The sequence below is a fragment of the Loxodonta africana genome, chromosome 12, assembly GCF_030014295.1.
Source record: "Loxodonta africana isolate mLoxAfr1 chromosome 12, mLoxAfr1.hap2, whole genome shotgun sequence".
Classification (NCBI taxonomy): Eukaryota; Metazoa; Chordata; class Mammalia; order Proboscidea; family Elephantidae; genus Loxodonta; species Loxodonta africana.
Window position 1 is genome coordinate 19,009,296 of NC_087353.1, and position 14,487 is coordinate 19,023,782.

A 14,487-nucleotide genomic window follows, 5' to 3' on the forward strand; every position below is an offset into this window, starting at 1 on the left:
TGACGTATGTGTATTTCTTCTGGCTTTACTGTTGGTGGATTTTATTCCTGACTCATTCCTACATGCCCTTGGTTGTTGGAAGATCTAAAATCTCACACTTTCATGTGTTCTAGAGTCCATTAGTGCTGTACTGTTTCCAATTTATTCTCCTTTAGTTGATGTAGTTGGCAGTTGTTGTCTTGTGCTGTCAATTCCAACTTATGGCGACCCACCATGTTGCAGAGTAGAACTGCTCCATAGGGTTTTCTTGGCTGTAATCTTTATGAAAACAGATTATTAGACTTTTTCTTCCATGGTGCTCCCAGGTAGGTTTAAACCACTAGCCTTTCAGTTACCAGTGCAAACACTTGTGCCACTCAAATTATACACTTTGCAAGTTTAATTACACTGATGAAAAAGGAGTACAGGTGGTCCCTGACTTACAACATGTTTGAGTTACGGTGAACTGCACTTTCTACTACCTGGGTTTTTTTTTCTTTTTTTTGGTTTATCTTATCTTTAGTAATATGTACTACATACAGTGTTAAAATAATATCTGTAAGTTTATATGTAATGTTTCCAACCCCCAAAGACAAAGATTGGATGATAATAAAAGGCAATAATAATAATGAAAACTAAAAAAACAAAATGAGGGACTTAACTTACGTCAGAACAGACTTACAACAGAGTCGTTGGAACAGAACCCCGTCGTAGGTTGGGGACTACCTGTACCTGAGGGCAAGCAGCAGTCCTGAACTGGCTGTATGCTTGAATTCTGGGTGTTGGCAAACTTGGATTCTGAAAAGCAGCTGTGTCTCCACTTGTTTTCTAAAGAACTGCTGCTGTGACTAGAGGAGAAACTAGCTTTGTACTGGCTTTATCTCTTCCCTCTCTACCCCTAAAAGGAGCCCTCTGCATGGTACAAAGGGAAAAAAAGTCAACACTTACTTTGGAAAGTTGGGTAGTCATCTTCCAGAGGACTCCCTCACATCCTTACTTCTGCCACAGAACAAACACCAAGTAGGCTGCTGTTCATGGGGACGCTGGGAGGACTTCCCAGGTGAGGCTCGCAGCTGGAGATACGGGAAGGGACAACTGCTCATTGCAGTGCAAGGAATCCTCACTGCCTGTGAGGGAGATTGTGTAGATTACAGGTATTGGTAGAGACTCTAACTGTACTCTAACCCTGGTGGTATAGTGGTTAAGTGTTATGGCGTTAACCAAGAGGTTAGCAGTTCAAATCTGCCAGGCGCTCTTTGGAAACTCTATGGGGCAGTTCTACTCTGTCCTGTAGGGTCGCTATGAGCCGGAATCGACTCGACGGCAGTAGGTGTGTGGTGCGTCTAACTGTTTGGAAGAAATGCAAGTCAGATCTTCACTTTATATCTTGTACCAAAATAAATTTGAAATGAATTAACTTAATTAAATGTAAGAAAGAAAACTCCAAAGAATAGTACAAAAAATAGTATGAAAAAAAAGTGTGAACTTGTATCAAATTTAGGACAAGGAAAAACACTTTATAAGCATAAAAACAATGGAGGAAGGCACAAAGGGGAAAAAAACAGGTTTATGAAATAAACTCAAAATAGCTTACATCAAAAAAAACACAAAGTAGAAGAAAGTGACACACTGAGAAAAATATTTGCAAAAATACGCCAGACGAAAGGTCAGTGCCTTTACTGTAGAAATCAATAAGAAAAATACTAACTCTAATAGAAAAATTGGCAAAGGACAGAAACTAATAATTCACAAAAAGAAGTTTATGTCCATGTGTGTTTGAAAATGTGTGTAAACTTCTGTTATCAAAAAAATGCAAATATCCTGAGATCACCTTTTAGTGAAACAAAGTGGCACAGGAGATAAAGGATATTACCCGTAAGTATGGTACTGTGCTACAGAACCATCTATGTGAGACCAAAAGGTCAGCATTTACTTACAGCACACAGAAGATAAGCGGGCAGCGAAGCTAGAGTACTGGAAGTGGAAAAATCAGGGCGCAGTTAAAAGAGAATGTTAATACTTTGTGAAAAATGTAACTAATGTCACTGAACAATTTGTATAGAAATTGGCAAATGGGAACCTAATTTACTCTGTAAACTTTCACCAAAAACACGATAAAATATTACTTAAAAAAGAGGAACCAGAGTATAAAAAATTCAAATGAAAACAAGGGATTTTTACGTTTGCCTCTCCAGTTGGAAAATGGTTTCAAACAGTAGTACTTATAGCTGGCAAGCATGGAATAAGATAGGAGCTCTTAACATTGCTAGTGGGAGAATAACTTGGTATAATCTTTCTGGAAAGCTGTTTGGTGGTTATGCTTTAAGAGACTTCTTTTGTCTAGAAATCCAGCCTAAGGAAATATTCGGTAATGCAGTCAAATGTATATGTGCGAAGATTTTTGTGCATTGTTATTTGTAATAGCAAAAAATTAGAATGCTGCATAGTAAGGAAATAAAAACATCAGTGTGGTCACCCTACAGCTAAATATTGTGAAGCCATTAATTGTCATATTTTCGAGGACTGTTTAAGGACACAGAAATGCTCATGATACAATATGTTAAAAAGGGGGGGGGCAGAACATAAGGCTGTATATATTCGGTGTATCCTCAGTTTCTTTTTTTAAAGCATACACGTCTACATGGGAAAGACCAGAAAGAAATAAATCCAAATGCTAACAGTGGTTTTCTGGATGATGGGGTTATGGCCAATTTTAATTTTCTTTATTTGTGGTTTGCATTGTCTGCAATGAGCCTTGTAATATTTACGTGTGAACATATCAAGAAATAATCCTTCACAGTAATAATAGTAGTAGTAATAGCCGATGTTTACTTATTGAGTGTTTACTTTGTGGAAGAAAGCCTGCTTTACACACTTTGCTAATTGAATTTTCACAGTAACCCTTATAGTAAAATAGTAGACTCTATTATTATCCTGATTTTCCCAGTGTAGAAACTGAGGTACAGAAAGGTTAAATATTTATCCAAGGTTACGTGAATAGTCCATGAGAAAGCTAGGATTTGAATCTGGACAGTCTCGATCCACAGCTAGGGTTCTTATTTTCTTTACAAGTTCAGCCTAATGGGTTAATAACAACATGGCCACCAGAGGAGAAGAGACAAGAGCACACATAGGTCCATAGCCATATCCTCTGAAGTCTGTTTTATGAAGCACTGGATATTTTAAATCTTTTCCCCCCTTTTTTCTGTCCTTGGTGCTAAAGAATTTCCTAGGAACCTCATGAGTCACACACATTTGTGGAAAAGTGTATTAATTATTGTCACTTATAACAACTATGTATTTGGGCTGAAGTATTTACATTGCTCCTGAACAGATGAGAATCCCAAGCAGCACATTCCACTGGAGGAGTATGTTGCGAATTTAAAGAGCATGGTGCAGTACCTGAAGTCTGTGGACATCCCTGAGAGTAGAGTTATTCTCATCACGCCTCCCCCTCTCTGTGAAACAGCTTGGGAAAAGGAGTGCATCATACAAGGTAACCTAAACCAGAGTCCGGTCAAACTTGAACGTGAAGTTTGATAGAACCGTGGTTCCCGGCCTGTGGGCCTCAGGTTTTTGTTGTTGTTCGTTGCCAGCAAATTGGCTCTGACTCGTGACAGCCTTAATTGAAACGTAAAGTCGTGCACCATCTTCATGATCATTGGCATTTTTTAGTCCATTGTCGTGCCTGTTGTTGTGTCAGTCCCGTTAAGGGTGTCCTTTGTTTCCATTGGCCCTCTACCAACCATGATGTCCTTTTCTAGCTATTGGTCTTCCCTGATGACGTGTCCAAAGTAAGCAACTTGAAGTCTTGTCCTCCATTTTGGTTGTATTTCTTCTAAGACTGATTTGTTATTTTGGCAGTCCACGGTCTATTCAGTATTCTGTACCAACACCACAGCTCAAACATATCAGTTCTTCTCTCTTCCATTTTCACTAGTCATGATACATAGGGTTTTCAGTGACTAATTTTTTTTTTTAATAATTTTTATTGTGCTTTAAGTGAAAGTTTACAAATCATGTCAGTGTCTTACACAAAAAACCATATACACCTTGCTACATACTCCCAGTTACTCTCCCCCTGATGAGACAGCCCGATCTCTCCCTCCACTGTCCCTTTTCGTGTCCATTTCGTCAGCTTCTAACCCCCTCCACCCTCTCATCTCCCCTTCAGGCAAGAGATGCCAACGTAGTCTCAAGTGTCCACCTGATCGAAGAAGCTCACTTCTCACCAGCATCCCTCTCTAACCCATTGACATTAATTTTTGGAATTAGATCGCCAGGCCTTTCTTCCTAGTCTGTCTTAGTCTGGAAGTTCTATTGAAATCTATCCACCATGGGTGACCTTGCTTGTATTTGAAATACCTATGGCATAGCATTCAGCATCATAGCAACACACAAGCCACCACAGTACAGGAGACAGATGGGTCCTTGTTCTTGTTGTAGTGTGCCATTGAGTCGATTCCAACTCATAGCAACCTGATAGGACAGAAGAGGGTTTCCTAGGCTGAAATCTTTTTTTTTTTTTTAATTGTATTTATTGTTGAGGATGATTTGTTTTTAGTTGTGATAAATACATGTAACAAATTGTTTGCCTTCTCAGCATTCTTCATGTGTACAATTCAGTGACATTAGATATGTTTATCACGTTGTTCAGTCGTCACCATTAGTCACGTCCATGTTTCCCATCACCTTTAACAGAACTTAATGTCCCCTAAGCAGTGAGTCCCTTTTTTCCCTCCCTCCTGCCCACTTCTGGTAACCACTAATAAACTTTGGTCTCTATAGATTTGCTCATTCTAGATACGTCATATAAGTGAATTCATACAATATTTGTCCCTTTGTGATTGACTTCTTTCACCCAGCATAATGTTTTCAAATTTACCCACATCATAGCATGTATCCAGACTTTATTTCCTCTTTATGGCTGATATATATCAATCACATTTCGTTTATCTGTAAAATAGTAACTGATGATTTTTATGAATCTTAAACACTACACAAAAGTGTATTGCTTAGCTCATTGTCTTTGTCTTGCCTTAAATTTAAATTGCACTTGATAGTTTGCAAGAGGCATGTGAGATATGAACCTGTGGTCTTCAGGAGATCAAGGCTCTGCCCTCACACCTGCTTGCAGTCTCCCACAGGTCCCCCAAAAAGGATGTGGCCACTGTGCTAGCTTAATGGAATGTAGGCTGAAATCTTTACGGGAGCAGGTCACCGGGCCTTTTTTCCTAAAGATCCACTGGTGGGTTCAAACCACGGACCTTTTGGTTAGCGCTGAGCACTTAACCAATATGCCCTCAGTGCTTCTCCTAACCCAACCCAACCCAACCCATTGCCATTGAGTCGCTTCTGACTCATAGCAACCCTATAGGACTGAGTAGAACTGCCCCATAAGGTTTCCAAAAGTCTGCTTTACAGGAGCAGACTCACCTGTTTCTCCCATGGAGTGGCTGGTGGTTTCTAATCACCGACCTTTCGATTAGCTGCCAAGTGCTTAACTACTGCATCACCAGGGCTCCTCCTAAACAAAAAAAAAAACCAAACCCGTTGCCATTGAGCCGATTCAGACTTATAGCGCCCCTATAAAAAAAACAAACAAACAAACCCAGTGCTGTCGAGTAGATTCCAACTCACAGCGACCCTATAGGACAGAGTAGAACTACTCCATAGAGTTTCCAAGGAGCGCCTGGTGGATTCGAACTGCCAACCCTTTGGTTAGGAGCCATAGCACTTAACCACTACGCCACCAGGGTTTCCAGTCTGTAAATTCGTATCAATTTGTCTTTTCAATCAACAGAAGTTAAAACAAAAAGTGTATAGCTTCTATTATGTCCAGGAAATTTTTTGATGCAGAGAAGAGATTCTCACTTTTATAAGCTGAAAATCACTACTCTGGTATTTGCAGGTTGCTAAGCTTCATATTGCAAACTCCAAAGGTGCACATGAAGCCACCTGACAGTTGTGTAGAGACATCTGATTGTGTAGAGGCATGTGCACTGTTGGAACAGATAACTGCTATTCTCCACATGGTGCTGAAACTGAGTCCACAGTTAGGGTGTTTTTCCTGACTTCACAGCAATGCGATGTGCCTGCAGCCATCTTGTACGTGACCAGGAGAGTGGGCCCTCTTGTCTTTGCTTTGCCTAGCTTGTCATACTGCACGTCAGTAGCGGAACCTTGCTTTTTCCTCGCGATAAAGGCTCTCCTGCCATCTCACTGACAAAGATATAGTCAAGTACGAGAACACATTCACGTTACTTGTAATTTACCAACTTAATGTAGCTCTTTGGCACACCACCACTAGGTTTTCTGCCTTGCTACCCACCGAGGCACTTTACTTTTACCCACTATTCAACTTTACCTGCTATACCAGGACCTGGGCCAGGTAATGGGGATATAGAGATGACTAAAACACAGTTCCTGCCTGTTGGGCTAATGAGGGAGATAGTCAATAGGTATTTAGAGGATGGCAAGACTTGTCTCACATGCACTGGACATGTTATCAGGGGCGATCAGTCCCTGGAGAAGGACATCATGCTTGGTAAGGTGGAGAGTCAAGTGAAAAAGAAGACGACCCTCAACAAGATGCACTGAAGCAATGGCTGCAGTGATGGGCTCAAATGTAGCAATGATTTTGAGGATGGCGCAGGACCAGGCAGTGTTTCATTCTGTTGTACACAGGGTTGCTGTGAGTCGAAACCGACTCCACGGCCCCAACAAGAACAGATATTTAGGTATCTATAGTCAGTAGATAATTCATACTGTGATAAATGATACAACAGATGTCAGGTTCTGTTGAAAGTACCAAAGAAGATAGTAGAGATGTCAAAGACAGCTCCCTAAAGGAAGTAAATAGGGAATGTTTACCGTGGAGAAGAGACTGTATAGGGAGGGAGGAGATGCGCTAGCTGTCATGAGATGTTTGAAGGGCTCTTTCATATAAAGGACTGAACTCTTGTTAGCACTACAGGGCAACACTAGGATCCACTAGTGGAGGACATCAAAGTCAGATTTTAATTCAGTACAAAGAATAGTAATCTGCTTTGCGTGAGGTATTGCCTGTTAGGTAGTAAATTCCTCATTGGGTATTCAAGCTAAGGCTGGATGGCCAGAGGTGTAGAAGTTAGAGCTGTGTCATTGTTTCTCAGATTGCAGGCCATGCCCCCATTAGACCATGAAACCAATTAAATGAGTTACAACAAACATTTTTTAAATATGGTATACTAAGAAAAAAAAATCGGTTTCTAGAACAGTTAGGAGCCCTAGTTGTGCAATGGTTAAGCGCTCGACTGCTAACCGAAAGTCTGGAGGTTTGAATCCACCAAGCCACTCCCTGAGGAGAGATGTGGCAGTCTGCTTCTGTAGAGATTTACAGCCTTGGAAACCCTATGGGGCAGTTCTGCTCTGTCCTATAAGATCGTTATGAGTCTGAATTGACGGCAGTGGGTTTGGTGTTTTTTAGAACATGGTAGGCATTGTTTTGTGAAACATGTTTCAGTTCCGTAGATGTGGGTATGTGTGTATTGGGTCCTGATGTAAAATATATTTAATTGCTTTGGTTTTAGTCAACAAGGTTTATAAGCCATAGACCATGGGGTCTTCTGTTTCCAGACCACCAGCATCAACATCACCTGGGAACTTGGTAGAAATGCAGTGAGAACTTCAGGGGCAGAGCCCAGCATACTGTGGTTTATCAGGTCCTCCAGGTGATTCAGATGTGCACTTAGTTTGAAATCACTGCATTAGACTAGGGGTTAGCAAACTTCCAGTAAAATTTTACTTCCAGTACAGCCCACTAGACACGTTTTTGTAAATAAAGTTTTATTGGAAGACAGCCATGCCCCTTGATTTACGTATTGTCTATGGCTGCTTTCGAGTTACAATGGCAGTTCCGACAGAGACCATTTAGCCTACAATCCTAAAATATTTACTGTCTGGCCCTTTACAGAAAGTTTGCCAACTCCTGAGCTATAATAAATGACCTCCGAGGTCCCTTCCAGCTCTTAACTTCTGATTCTGGTTCCTGTAACACCTGTGATCCTCTCTGGAACTCTCTGCAAAACTGGAATTTAAAAATTGAGCTAGTGGATATGTCCTTTGTGCTATTGTTTTTATTATCTAAAAGTCCCATTTCTTCTTCTAATAAAATAAAAACAGGAAAAAAAAAAAACTGCCTGTCCTTCAGTGTATGTACTGTGACATATTTCAGTAATTGTTTTCTAACTCAGTTTTATATCCCAAGTTCTGTTCCTTTAACGTACATTCGTTTTGTCTCAGTAAACTGGAGTACACCTGAGCTTTTTGTTAGTCTGAAGAACTTATATCAGCTTTAGTTTGTTAAGACATTGGTACTAGCAATAATTTCTAATATGTTAGAAAGTTATAGTTCTATATTTGTCTTGGGTGGAAACCCTGGTGGCGTAGTGGTTAAGTGCTACGGCTGCTAACCAAAGGGTTGCCAGTTCAAATCCTCCAGGCGCTCCTTGGAAACTCTGTGAGGCAGTTGTCCCCTGTCCTATAGGGTCGCTATGAGTCGGAATCGACTCGATAGCACTGGGTTTGGTTTGGGTTTTTTTTTATTCCTTGGGTATCTGTTTTTCCTGCAGTGTCACTTGTGTTTGTTAACGATTTCTTCTGTTTGGTCAATTCCCTTTTAACATTACCTGTTAACTTCCCTTTTTGTTCTGCATTCATCCTTATATCCATCCTTATATACAAAGGCAAATGGGAAAAACACAAGGAAGCAAATTCAAAATGCCAAGTCTGCTTCTTCCAACTTAGCCAAATGATGCATTTCACCTGTGTTAGATTTTCTTGAAAGGTATTTTTAGGTAACTCACCTGTTACATCTTCATGGCAGCCTGTTCTTTGCACTATACTGCAGTCACACTTTTAGCCAGTTGAGAGTTTGGCTCTTTGTCTCAAATAAGACAAAGACATCACCCCAGTCATACACCCTGTAGCTTTCTCCTGATGAGTTTCCTGGCTCTCAAAGGAGAATGCTTATATTCAGATTCTTCTCTGCCTGTTTTTTTGGCATTTGGAGAGAAGGTGTAGTGGTAAAATTTCCTTTTTTTCCCCCTAAATGAAGATGCAGTTGTTTAACTTGAGCTTATTAGCTTTCTCAGTGCTGACATACACTTGAATGGCTTAAAAGGTACAGTGTGAAGTTTTGCATAAAAAGCAGTCTGAACTCACAAAAAGCAGGTTATTCTAGGGCAAATTAACAGCTTCTCATCGCAGGGCAGCTATTTGTCAAAGCGTGGTCTGACTCAGTGTTAGCTGTTATTTTTAGGTAGATTTCTGGGCCCAATTTAAGAAGCATTCTATTTTTTGTCCTCCTTTCCCCCACTTATGCACACCAGTTTTATGTGAAGACTATTACTGTCCCCATTTTATAGATGGAGAAATGGAGTCTTAGCGACATTACCTTGCCCAAGATCACACAGCAGCAAATCAGTTCCAGGCAGTCTAGCTTCAGAGCTCAAGTCTGTACTGTTACACAGTACTACCTCTTCAGGTGGGTTACAGCAGTGCCCTCGCTCTTAAAGGGCCTGTGGTCCTTAGTGGGGAAGCCAACACGTTCCCATGTAACAAATAGCGTACGTCAAGAGGTCCATATACTAGAGGTACAGACAGTGAGTACGGTATTGGCTGTGACATTAGAGGGAAAAGCCAAGCCTGCGTGCAGTACTGGAAGCATTGGGCAGGTCAGAGGGAGGTGTCCTTTGCACACAGGACACACAGCACAGTGACTATGTGAGGTTCCATCTGGGCCCAGAAAGAATGGGCGAAAGCACTGTTTGAGGTGGCTCCTGACTCCCCAGCTTTCTTCCAGCCATAATTGTGACTTGGGTGGCATATTCTCAGCCTTAACAGACGGGGACGAACGTCCTATGCCATGATCAACAGAAGCAGTTTTAAATTTCTGTTCATCGTTTCCCAGGTCAAACAAATGGTATACATTCTCAAGAGAATATATGAAATGCTGAAATTTTAATCTCATTTCTGCTTTCTGTCCTTGAACATAATCTATTATGATTAAAGAGAGTCAGAGATGAGCAAGAGCAGGTGGGAAGAGGGGTCTTATCTAGAGAATTGTTCCCCTAGAAGTTAAGCTAATTATAATCTAGGTGAATTTCACAAACAACTGCAATGTATGAATCAAAACAAGGGAAGAGTTTATTCTTTTTCTGACAGGCATGAAGTGAAATCCATGTTAGGTAGTCTTCCCTTATCGCTTGTATCCAGCTGGTAAAACCTGAGTTTTTCCTCTTTTACATCCCAGGCATCCAGCCCCTCCTTTCCACTGGCTTTCACTGCCCCCACCCTAGTTTGGACTCGTATTACCCCCAACTAGTAGCCTGCTCACTGTTGTACCCCACCTTCTGTGCTCCTTACACACCAGCCTGGCTCAGCCTCCACACACAGCACTCCACCACCTGCCAGAGCAGACTGGGGGAGGGTGAGGCAACATGTGCGTGCTGAGTGAGCGTCAGACACCTGTGCTAGATGCTGTGCGTAAGTTTAGTCGTCTGTCTCCGTGTTCCTGTGATTATCCTAGACAGTTAGCATCCTATAGATGAGGAAAGCCTCAGAAAGGTTAAATAAGTTGTTCATAGTCACAGAGCTGTACAGGGGCAACTGTAGACACGCTTAGCACTGAGCTTCTGTGCCAATGGTTATGGCTGCATAACATGATGAACACAACGGTGCTAAATTGTACATGTGAAGAATGATCAAATGGCTCATGTATCTACCACAGGAACACACACAACAACAAACTTGGGTCTCTATGTCCAAAGCCTATAAATGATTTTGGCTTCCCATTACATATTAAAATTCAGGGTTTTCAGCTGATTCAACTACCATGGTCTGGCCTGGCATTCCTCTCCAGCATATCCCTCACTAGCCACCAGCCCAATTCCATTCACCTCTGGCCTGCACTCTCTCAGACAGGACTGGAACACCCCCAGGATACGGCCTCCCCCTAGTTATAACTGAGGCCATCCTCCACAGGCTCCTCAGAAGGCCTCGGTCATAACTAACGGCTCCCTCTGTTTTCCCATTCTGCTTTGTCCTCTGCTGGGCAGAGCAGCACATACTAGCAACCTGCGAGGTCGTGAATGGTGGAAACTGCGTCTTTTTCATTTTTGTATTCCCCAAGCTCCATGGCCAGCCCAAAGTGGGTGTCGACGAGTGCCAGTTTAACAGAACTAAGAAACCATCCCGGACAGTAGAACTAGCAGAGGGACCAGTGGCTTGGTTTTGTCAATTCCACCTGAATTTTCTCTCTTCTCAATAGGTTGCAAATTAAATCGCCTGAACTCGGTTGTTGGTGAATATGCCAGTGCCTGCTTACAAGTAGCCCAGGACTGTGGGACTGATGTACTTGACCTGTGGACCCTAATGCAGAAGGACAGTCAGGTACAGTGACTTGCTCAGGTATAAAGGTGAGCAGGATCACGAGGAAGTCAAGCAGGTTTGTGCAGCTGTCCTAGAACAAGCGAGATTTAGTAAGATGATAGTAACTCTTTAACACTTAATACAATAAAAGGTTGGAGCCGGGATGGAGAGGCTGCAGGACCGCTCACAAACCCAGTTTCTTATTCAGTCTCTCTTTCAGCAGTTTGCATCATACTGTGGGAACTCCTTTTACAGTTAAGAATTACTAAATGAGCAACAAATAATTCTTATTTACGAACATCTAGGCCAAGTTCAGAAACCCTGTTAGTGTAGTGGTTAAGTGCTACAGCTGGCCACCAAAGGGTTGGCAGGTCGAATCCACCAGGCGCTCCTTGGAAACTCTATGGAGTAGTTCTACTCTGTCCTATAGGGTCACTGTGTCGGAATCAACTCGAGGGCACTGGGTGGGTTTAGGCCAAGTTCTGTGTATGGAGTAGGGGAAAGCTAAAACTCGTTAATAGACAAAACAATAAATAGTATGGTATTAGGTAATAAAACTATTTTCATGTAGTTCTATTAAGTTATTTTGCTTTAAAGCCTAAAATCTCATTTATAAATATAAAAGATAAAAAGCTGGTCCCTGTGTAAAATGGTACAGCCACTCTGCAAGAGAGTTTGGCAGTTTCTTATACAGTTAAACATATATTTAGCATATGACTCAACATTCCCACTCCTGAGTATTCACCCTAGAGAAAATGAAAACTTACATTCACACACAACCAGTATATACAGCTTGTTACAGCAGCATTGTTCTTCATTGTCCAAATGCCCTTCACTGGGTGAATGGATAAACTGGCATGTGCCAAGAATGCAGCATGACTGGGAGATATAGATAGCAAGTATTGATTCACATAGCTTGGATGAATCCCACAGGCGCTATGCTGAGTGAAGCTGTTCCCAAGAGGCTCCACACTAAGTGATGCCCTCTCTATGGACTGCAGCAACAGAGAACAGATCCATGGTGGCCAGAGGGTAGGGGTAGGGGAGAATGTGGAGGGCGTGCCTGAAGGGATAGCACAAGGAAGTGATGGAAAACTGCGGTGTGCCCTGATTCTGCTGGTGATGGGTGCGAGAATCCATACACATGTTCAATTTCCTGTAACTGTACACGATCAAAAGTGAATTTTATTGTGTTAATTTTTTAAAAAGCTGGTTTCTTTCATCACAGGTAGTGTACATGGATATTCAGATACCACAGGTATTTATGGACAGCATAGGTGGCAGTATAAGTTGGGCACGATTTTTCATGTTTCTGCTGCTTTTCACTCTTGAGAAAAGGGTCTGTTCTGCAGGGCACATGACAGGCCACTTCACTGCTCTTGAGGCCGAGAGAGAAAACTGACTGATGGGGAAGGATGGCATTTGAAGTTGCTCACTGGGGAAGTGAAGATACTTTGTGTAGGAAGCTCTGTGGAGAAAAGGGAACAATCACAGCCCCACCCCTGTTTACTCTTTCACAGCTGTTAGATTTGGCCACTTTGCCAATAGCCACGGGTAAAGGAAGGCAGAAAGAACAGCCAAGAAATCACTGAAGTAGGTGCCAACTCTTTCCTCTCCCCTAAATCTTAACAAATCCCATTTTTTAACAAATTACATATCCTTCGAAGGACCCAGCTATTTCTAATCCACCTTCTCCCCACTTACCCATTATCTTGTTATGTGACATTTTGCATTTACAACAGTAGTAGAAAAATCATCTGACCATTCTGTGCATTAATGACATACGTCTGGCAGTAACAGATGCCAAGGTGCAAGGTGAGAGTAACGCTGGCTTTGATGGCTAAGCTGTGTGTCAGCTTGGCTGGGCCCTGATTCTCAGTAGCTTGGTAATTATGTAAGTGATGTAATTTGGCAGTTGTGTAATGAGGTAGTTATCTTCCATTTCGTGATCTGGTGTGGTCATCCTCCATTTTTGCATAATACCAGTTTCACATAACCTGGTCTTTGGAACCTAACCATGTTGGTAAGTGAGGAGAGGGTGTATTTACACACTTTCTGTACATCTCTAACAGAAATACTGTAGTCTGTAAGAAAATCATATTACCATTTGGAAAACAGGGGTGCCAATCGTTTTGTGAGAGTCTTGTTCTCTTCCCTTTCCCAAGGCTAGCTACCTTCCCTGGGACCTGTGAAGAGAACCTGAGAGAGCCCAGGCTTTCGTTCCGACTCCACCACCAACTGTGTACCTGAGTAAATCACTGACTCTTAGGCCTCCAGTTTTCCTCTGAAACCTTGACTAGAGGTGCATGAACCATTAGTGCGTTCCCAGAGCAGGAGGGGCGTCAGCAGCTTGAGACAGCATTCAGAGTAGTTTTTCTTTGTGTTAAGGTTCCCCTAAGACGTTTTGGAAAAGCTGTTGTTGCTAGAGAGAAGAAAATTGCAAACTCTTGGGCTAGTTAATCTCATACAGGTCCTTCTAGACTTAACACTGAGATTTAGAACTGAGAGGGCCTTCCTTAGATATCATCTGATCTAAAATTGCATAGATGAAAAAACTAAGGCCTAGGGAGGAGTGCTATTCGAATCTGAATACCTAGTCTAGGAAAGTCCTGTAACTAATTGATGCCCAGATTCTAGTAGGAGAGTGGGGGCATTAGCCCAGGAAAAAGGTTTTTCCCCCAAAGAAGAAATAGGTCTAATGGTGAATGTTCTTTTGTGTGTGTGTGTTTAAGATTTAAGTGAAAGTTTACAGAGCAAATTTCTCATTCAAAAATTTATACACAAATATTTTTGTGCCATTGGCTGCAGTCTTGCATCTGTCAGCACTCTCCGCCTTTCTCTTTCCACCTTGGGTTCACTGTGTCCATTCATCCAGTTTTCCTGTCCCCTCCCACCTTCTCGTCTTTGTTCATGGGCAGGTATTGCCCATTTGATCTTGTATACTTGATCTAAGAAGCTGATTCCTCAGATGTGTTGTTTGTCTTATAGGCCTGCCTAATCTTTGGCTGAAAGGTAAACTTCGGGAGTGGCTTCAATTCTGAGTTAGATGGGTATCTGCGGGCCATAGTCTTGGGGTTCCTCCAGTACTCCATCACG

The 14,487-nt window shown here is 42.0% G+C and overlaps 1 protein-coding gene across 3 annotated transcripts in view; it reads left to right on the forward strand.

Annotated features, from left to right (window-relative positions):
• The window catches only part of IAH1 (isoamyl acetate hydrolyzing esterase 1 (putative)), a 35,632-nt gene that overhangs the window by 4,949 nt on the left and 16,196 nt on the right, over positions 1 to 14,487 (forward strand). For 2 of the 3 annotated variants that reach the window (XM_003411878.4, XM_023550415.2), the window contains exons 4-5: positions 3,314 to 3,475; positions 11,291 to 11,412. In XM_003411878.4, coding sequence (XP_003411926.1) covers positions 3,314 to 3,475; positions 11,291 to 11,412 — 284 coding nt within the window. Of the gene's footprint in view, positions 1 to 3,313; positions 3,476 to 11,290; positions 11,413 to 12,911; positions 12,985 to 14,487 lie in introns of all 3 variants that reach the window. The other variant, XM_064295020.1, reaches the window with a different exon arrangement.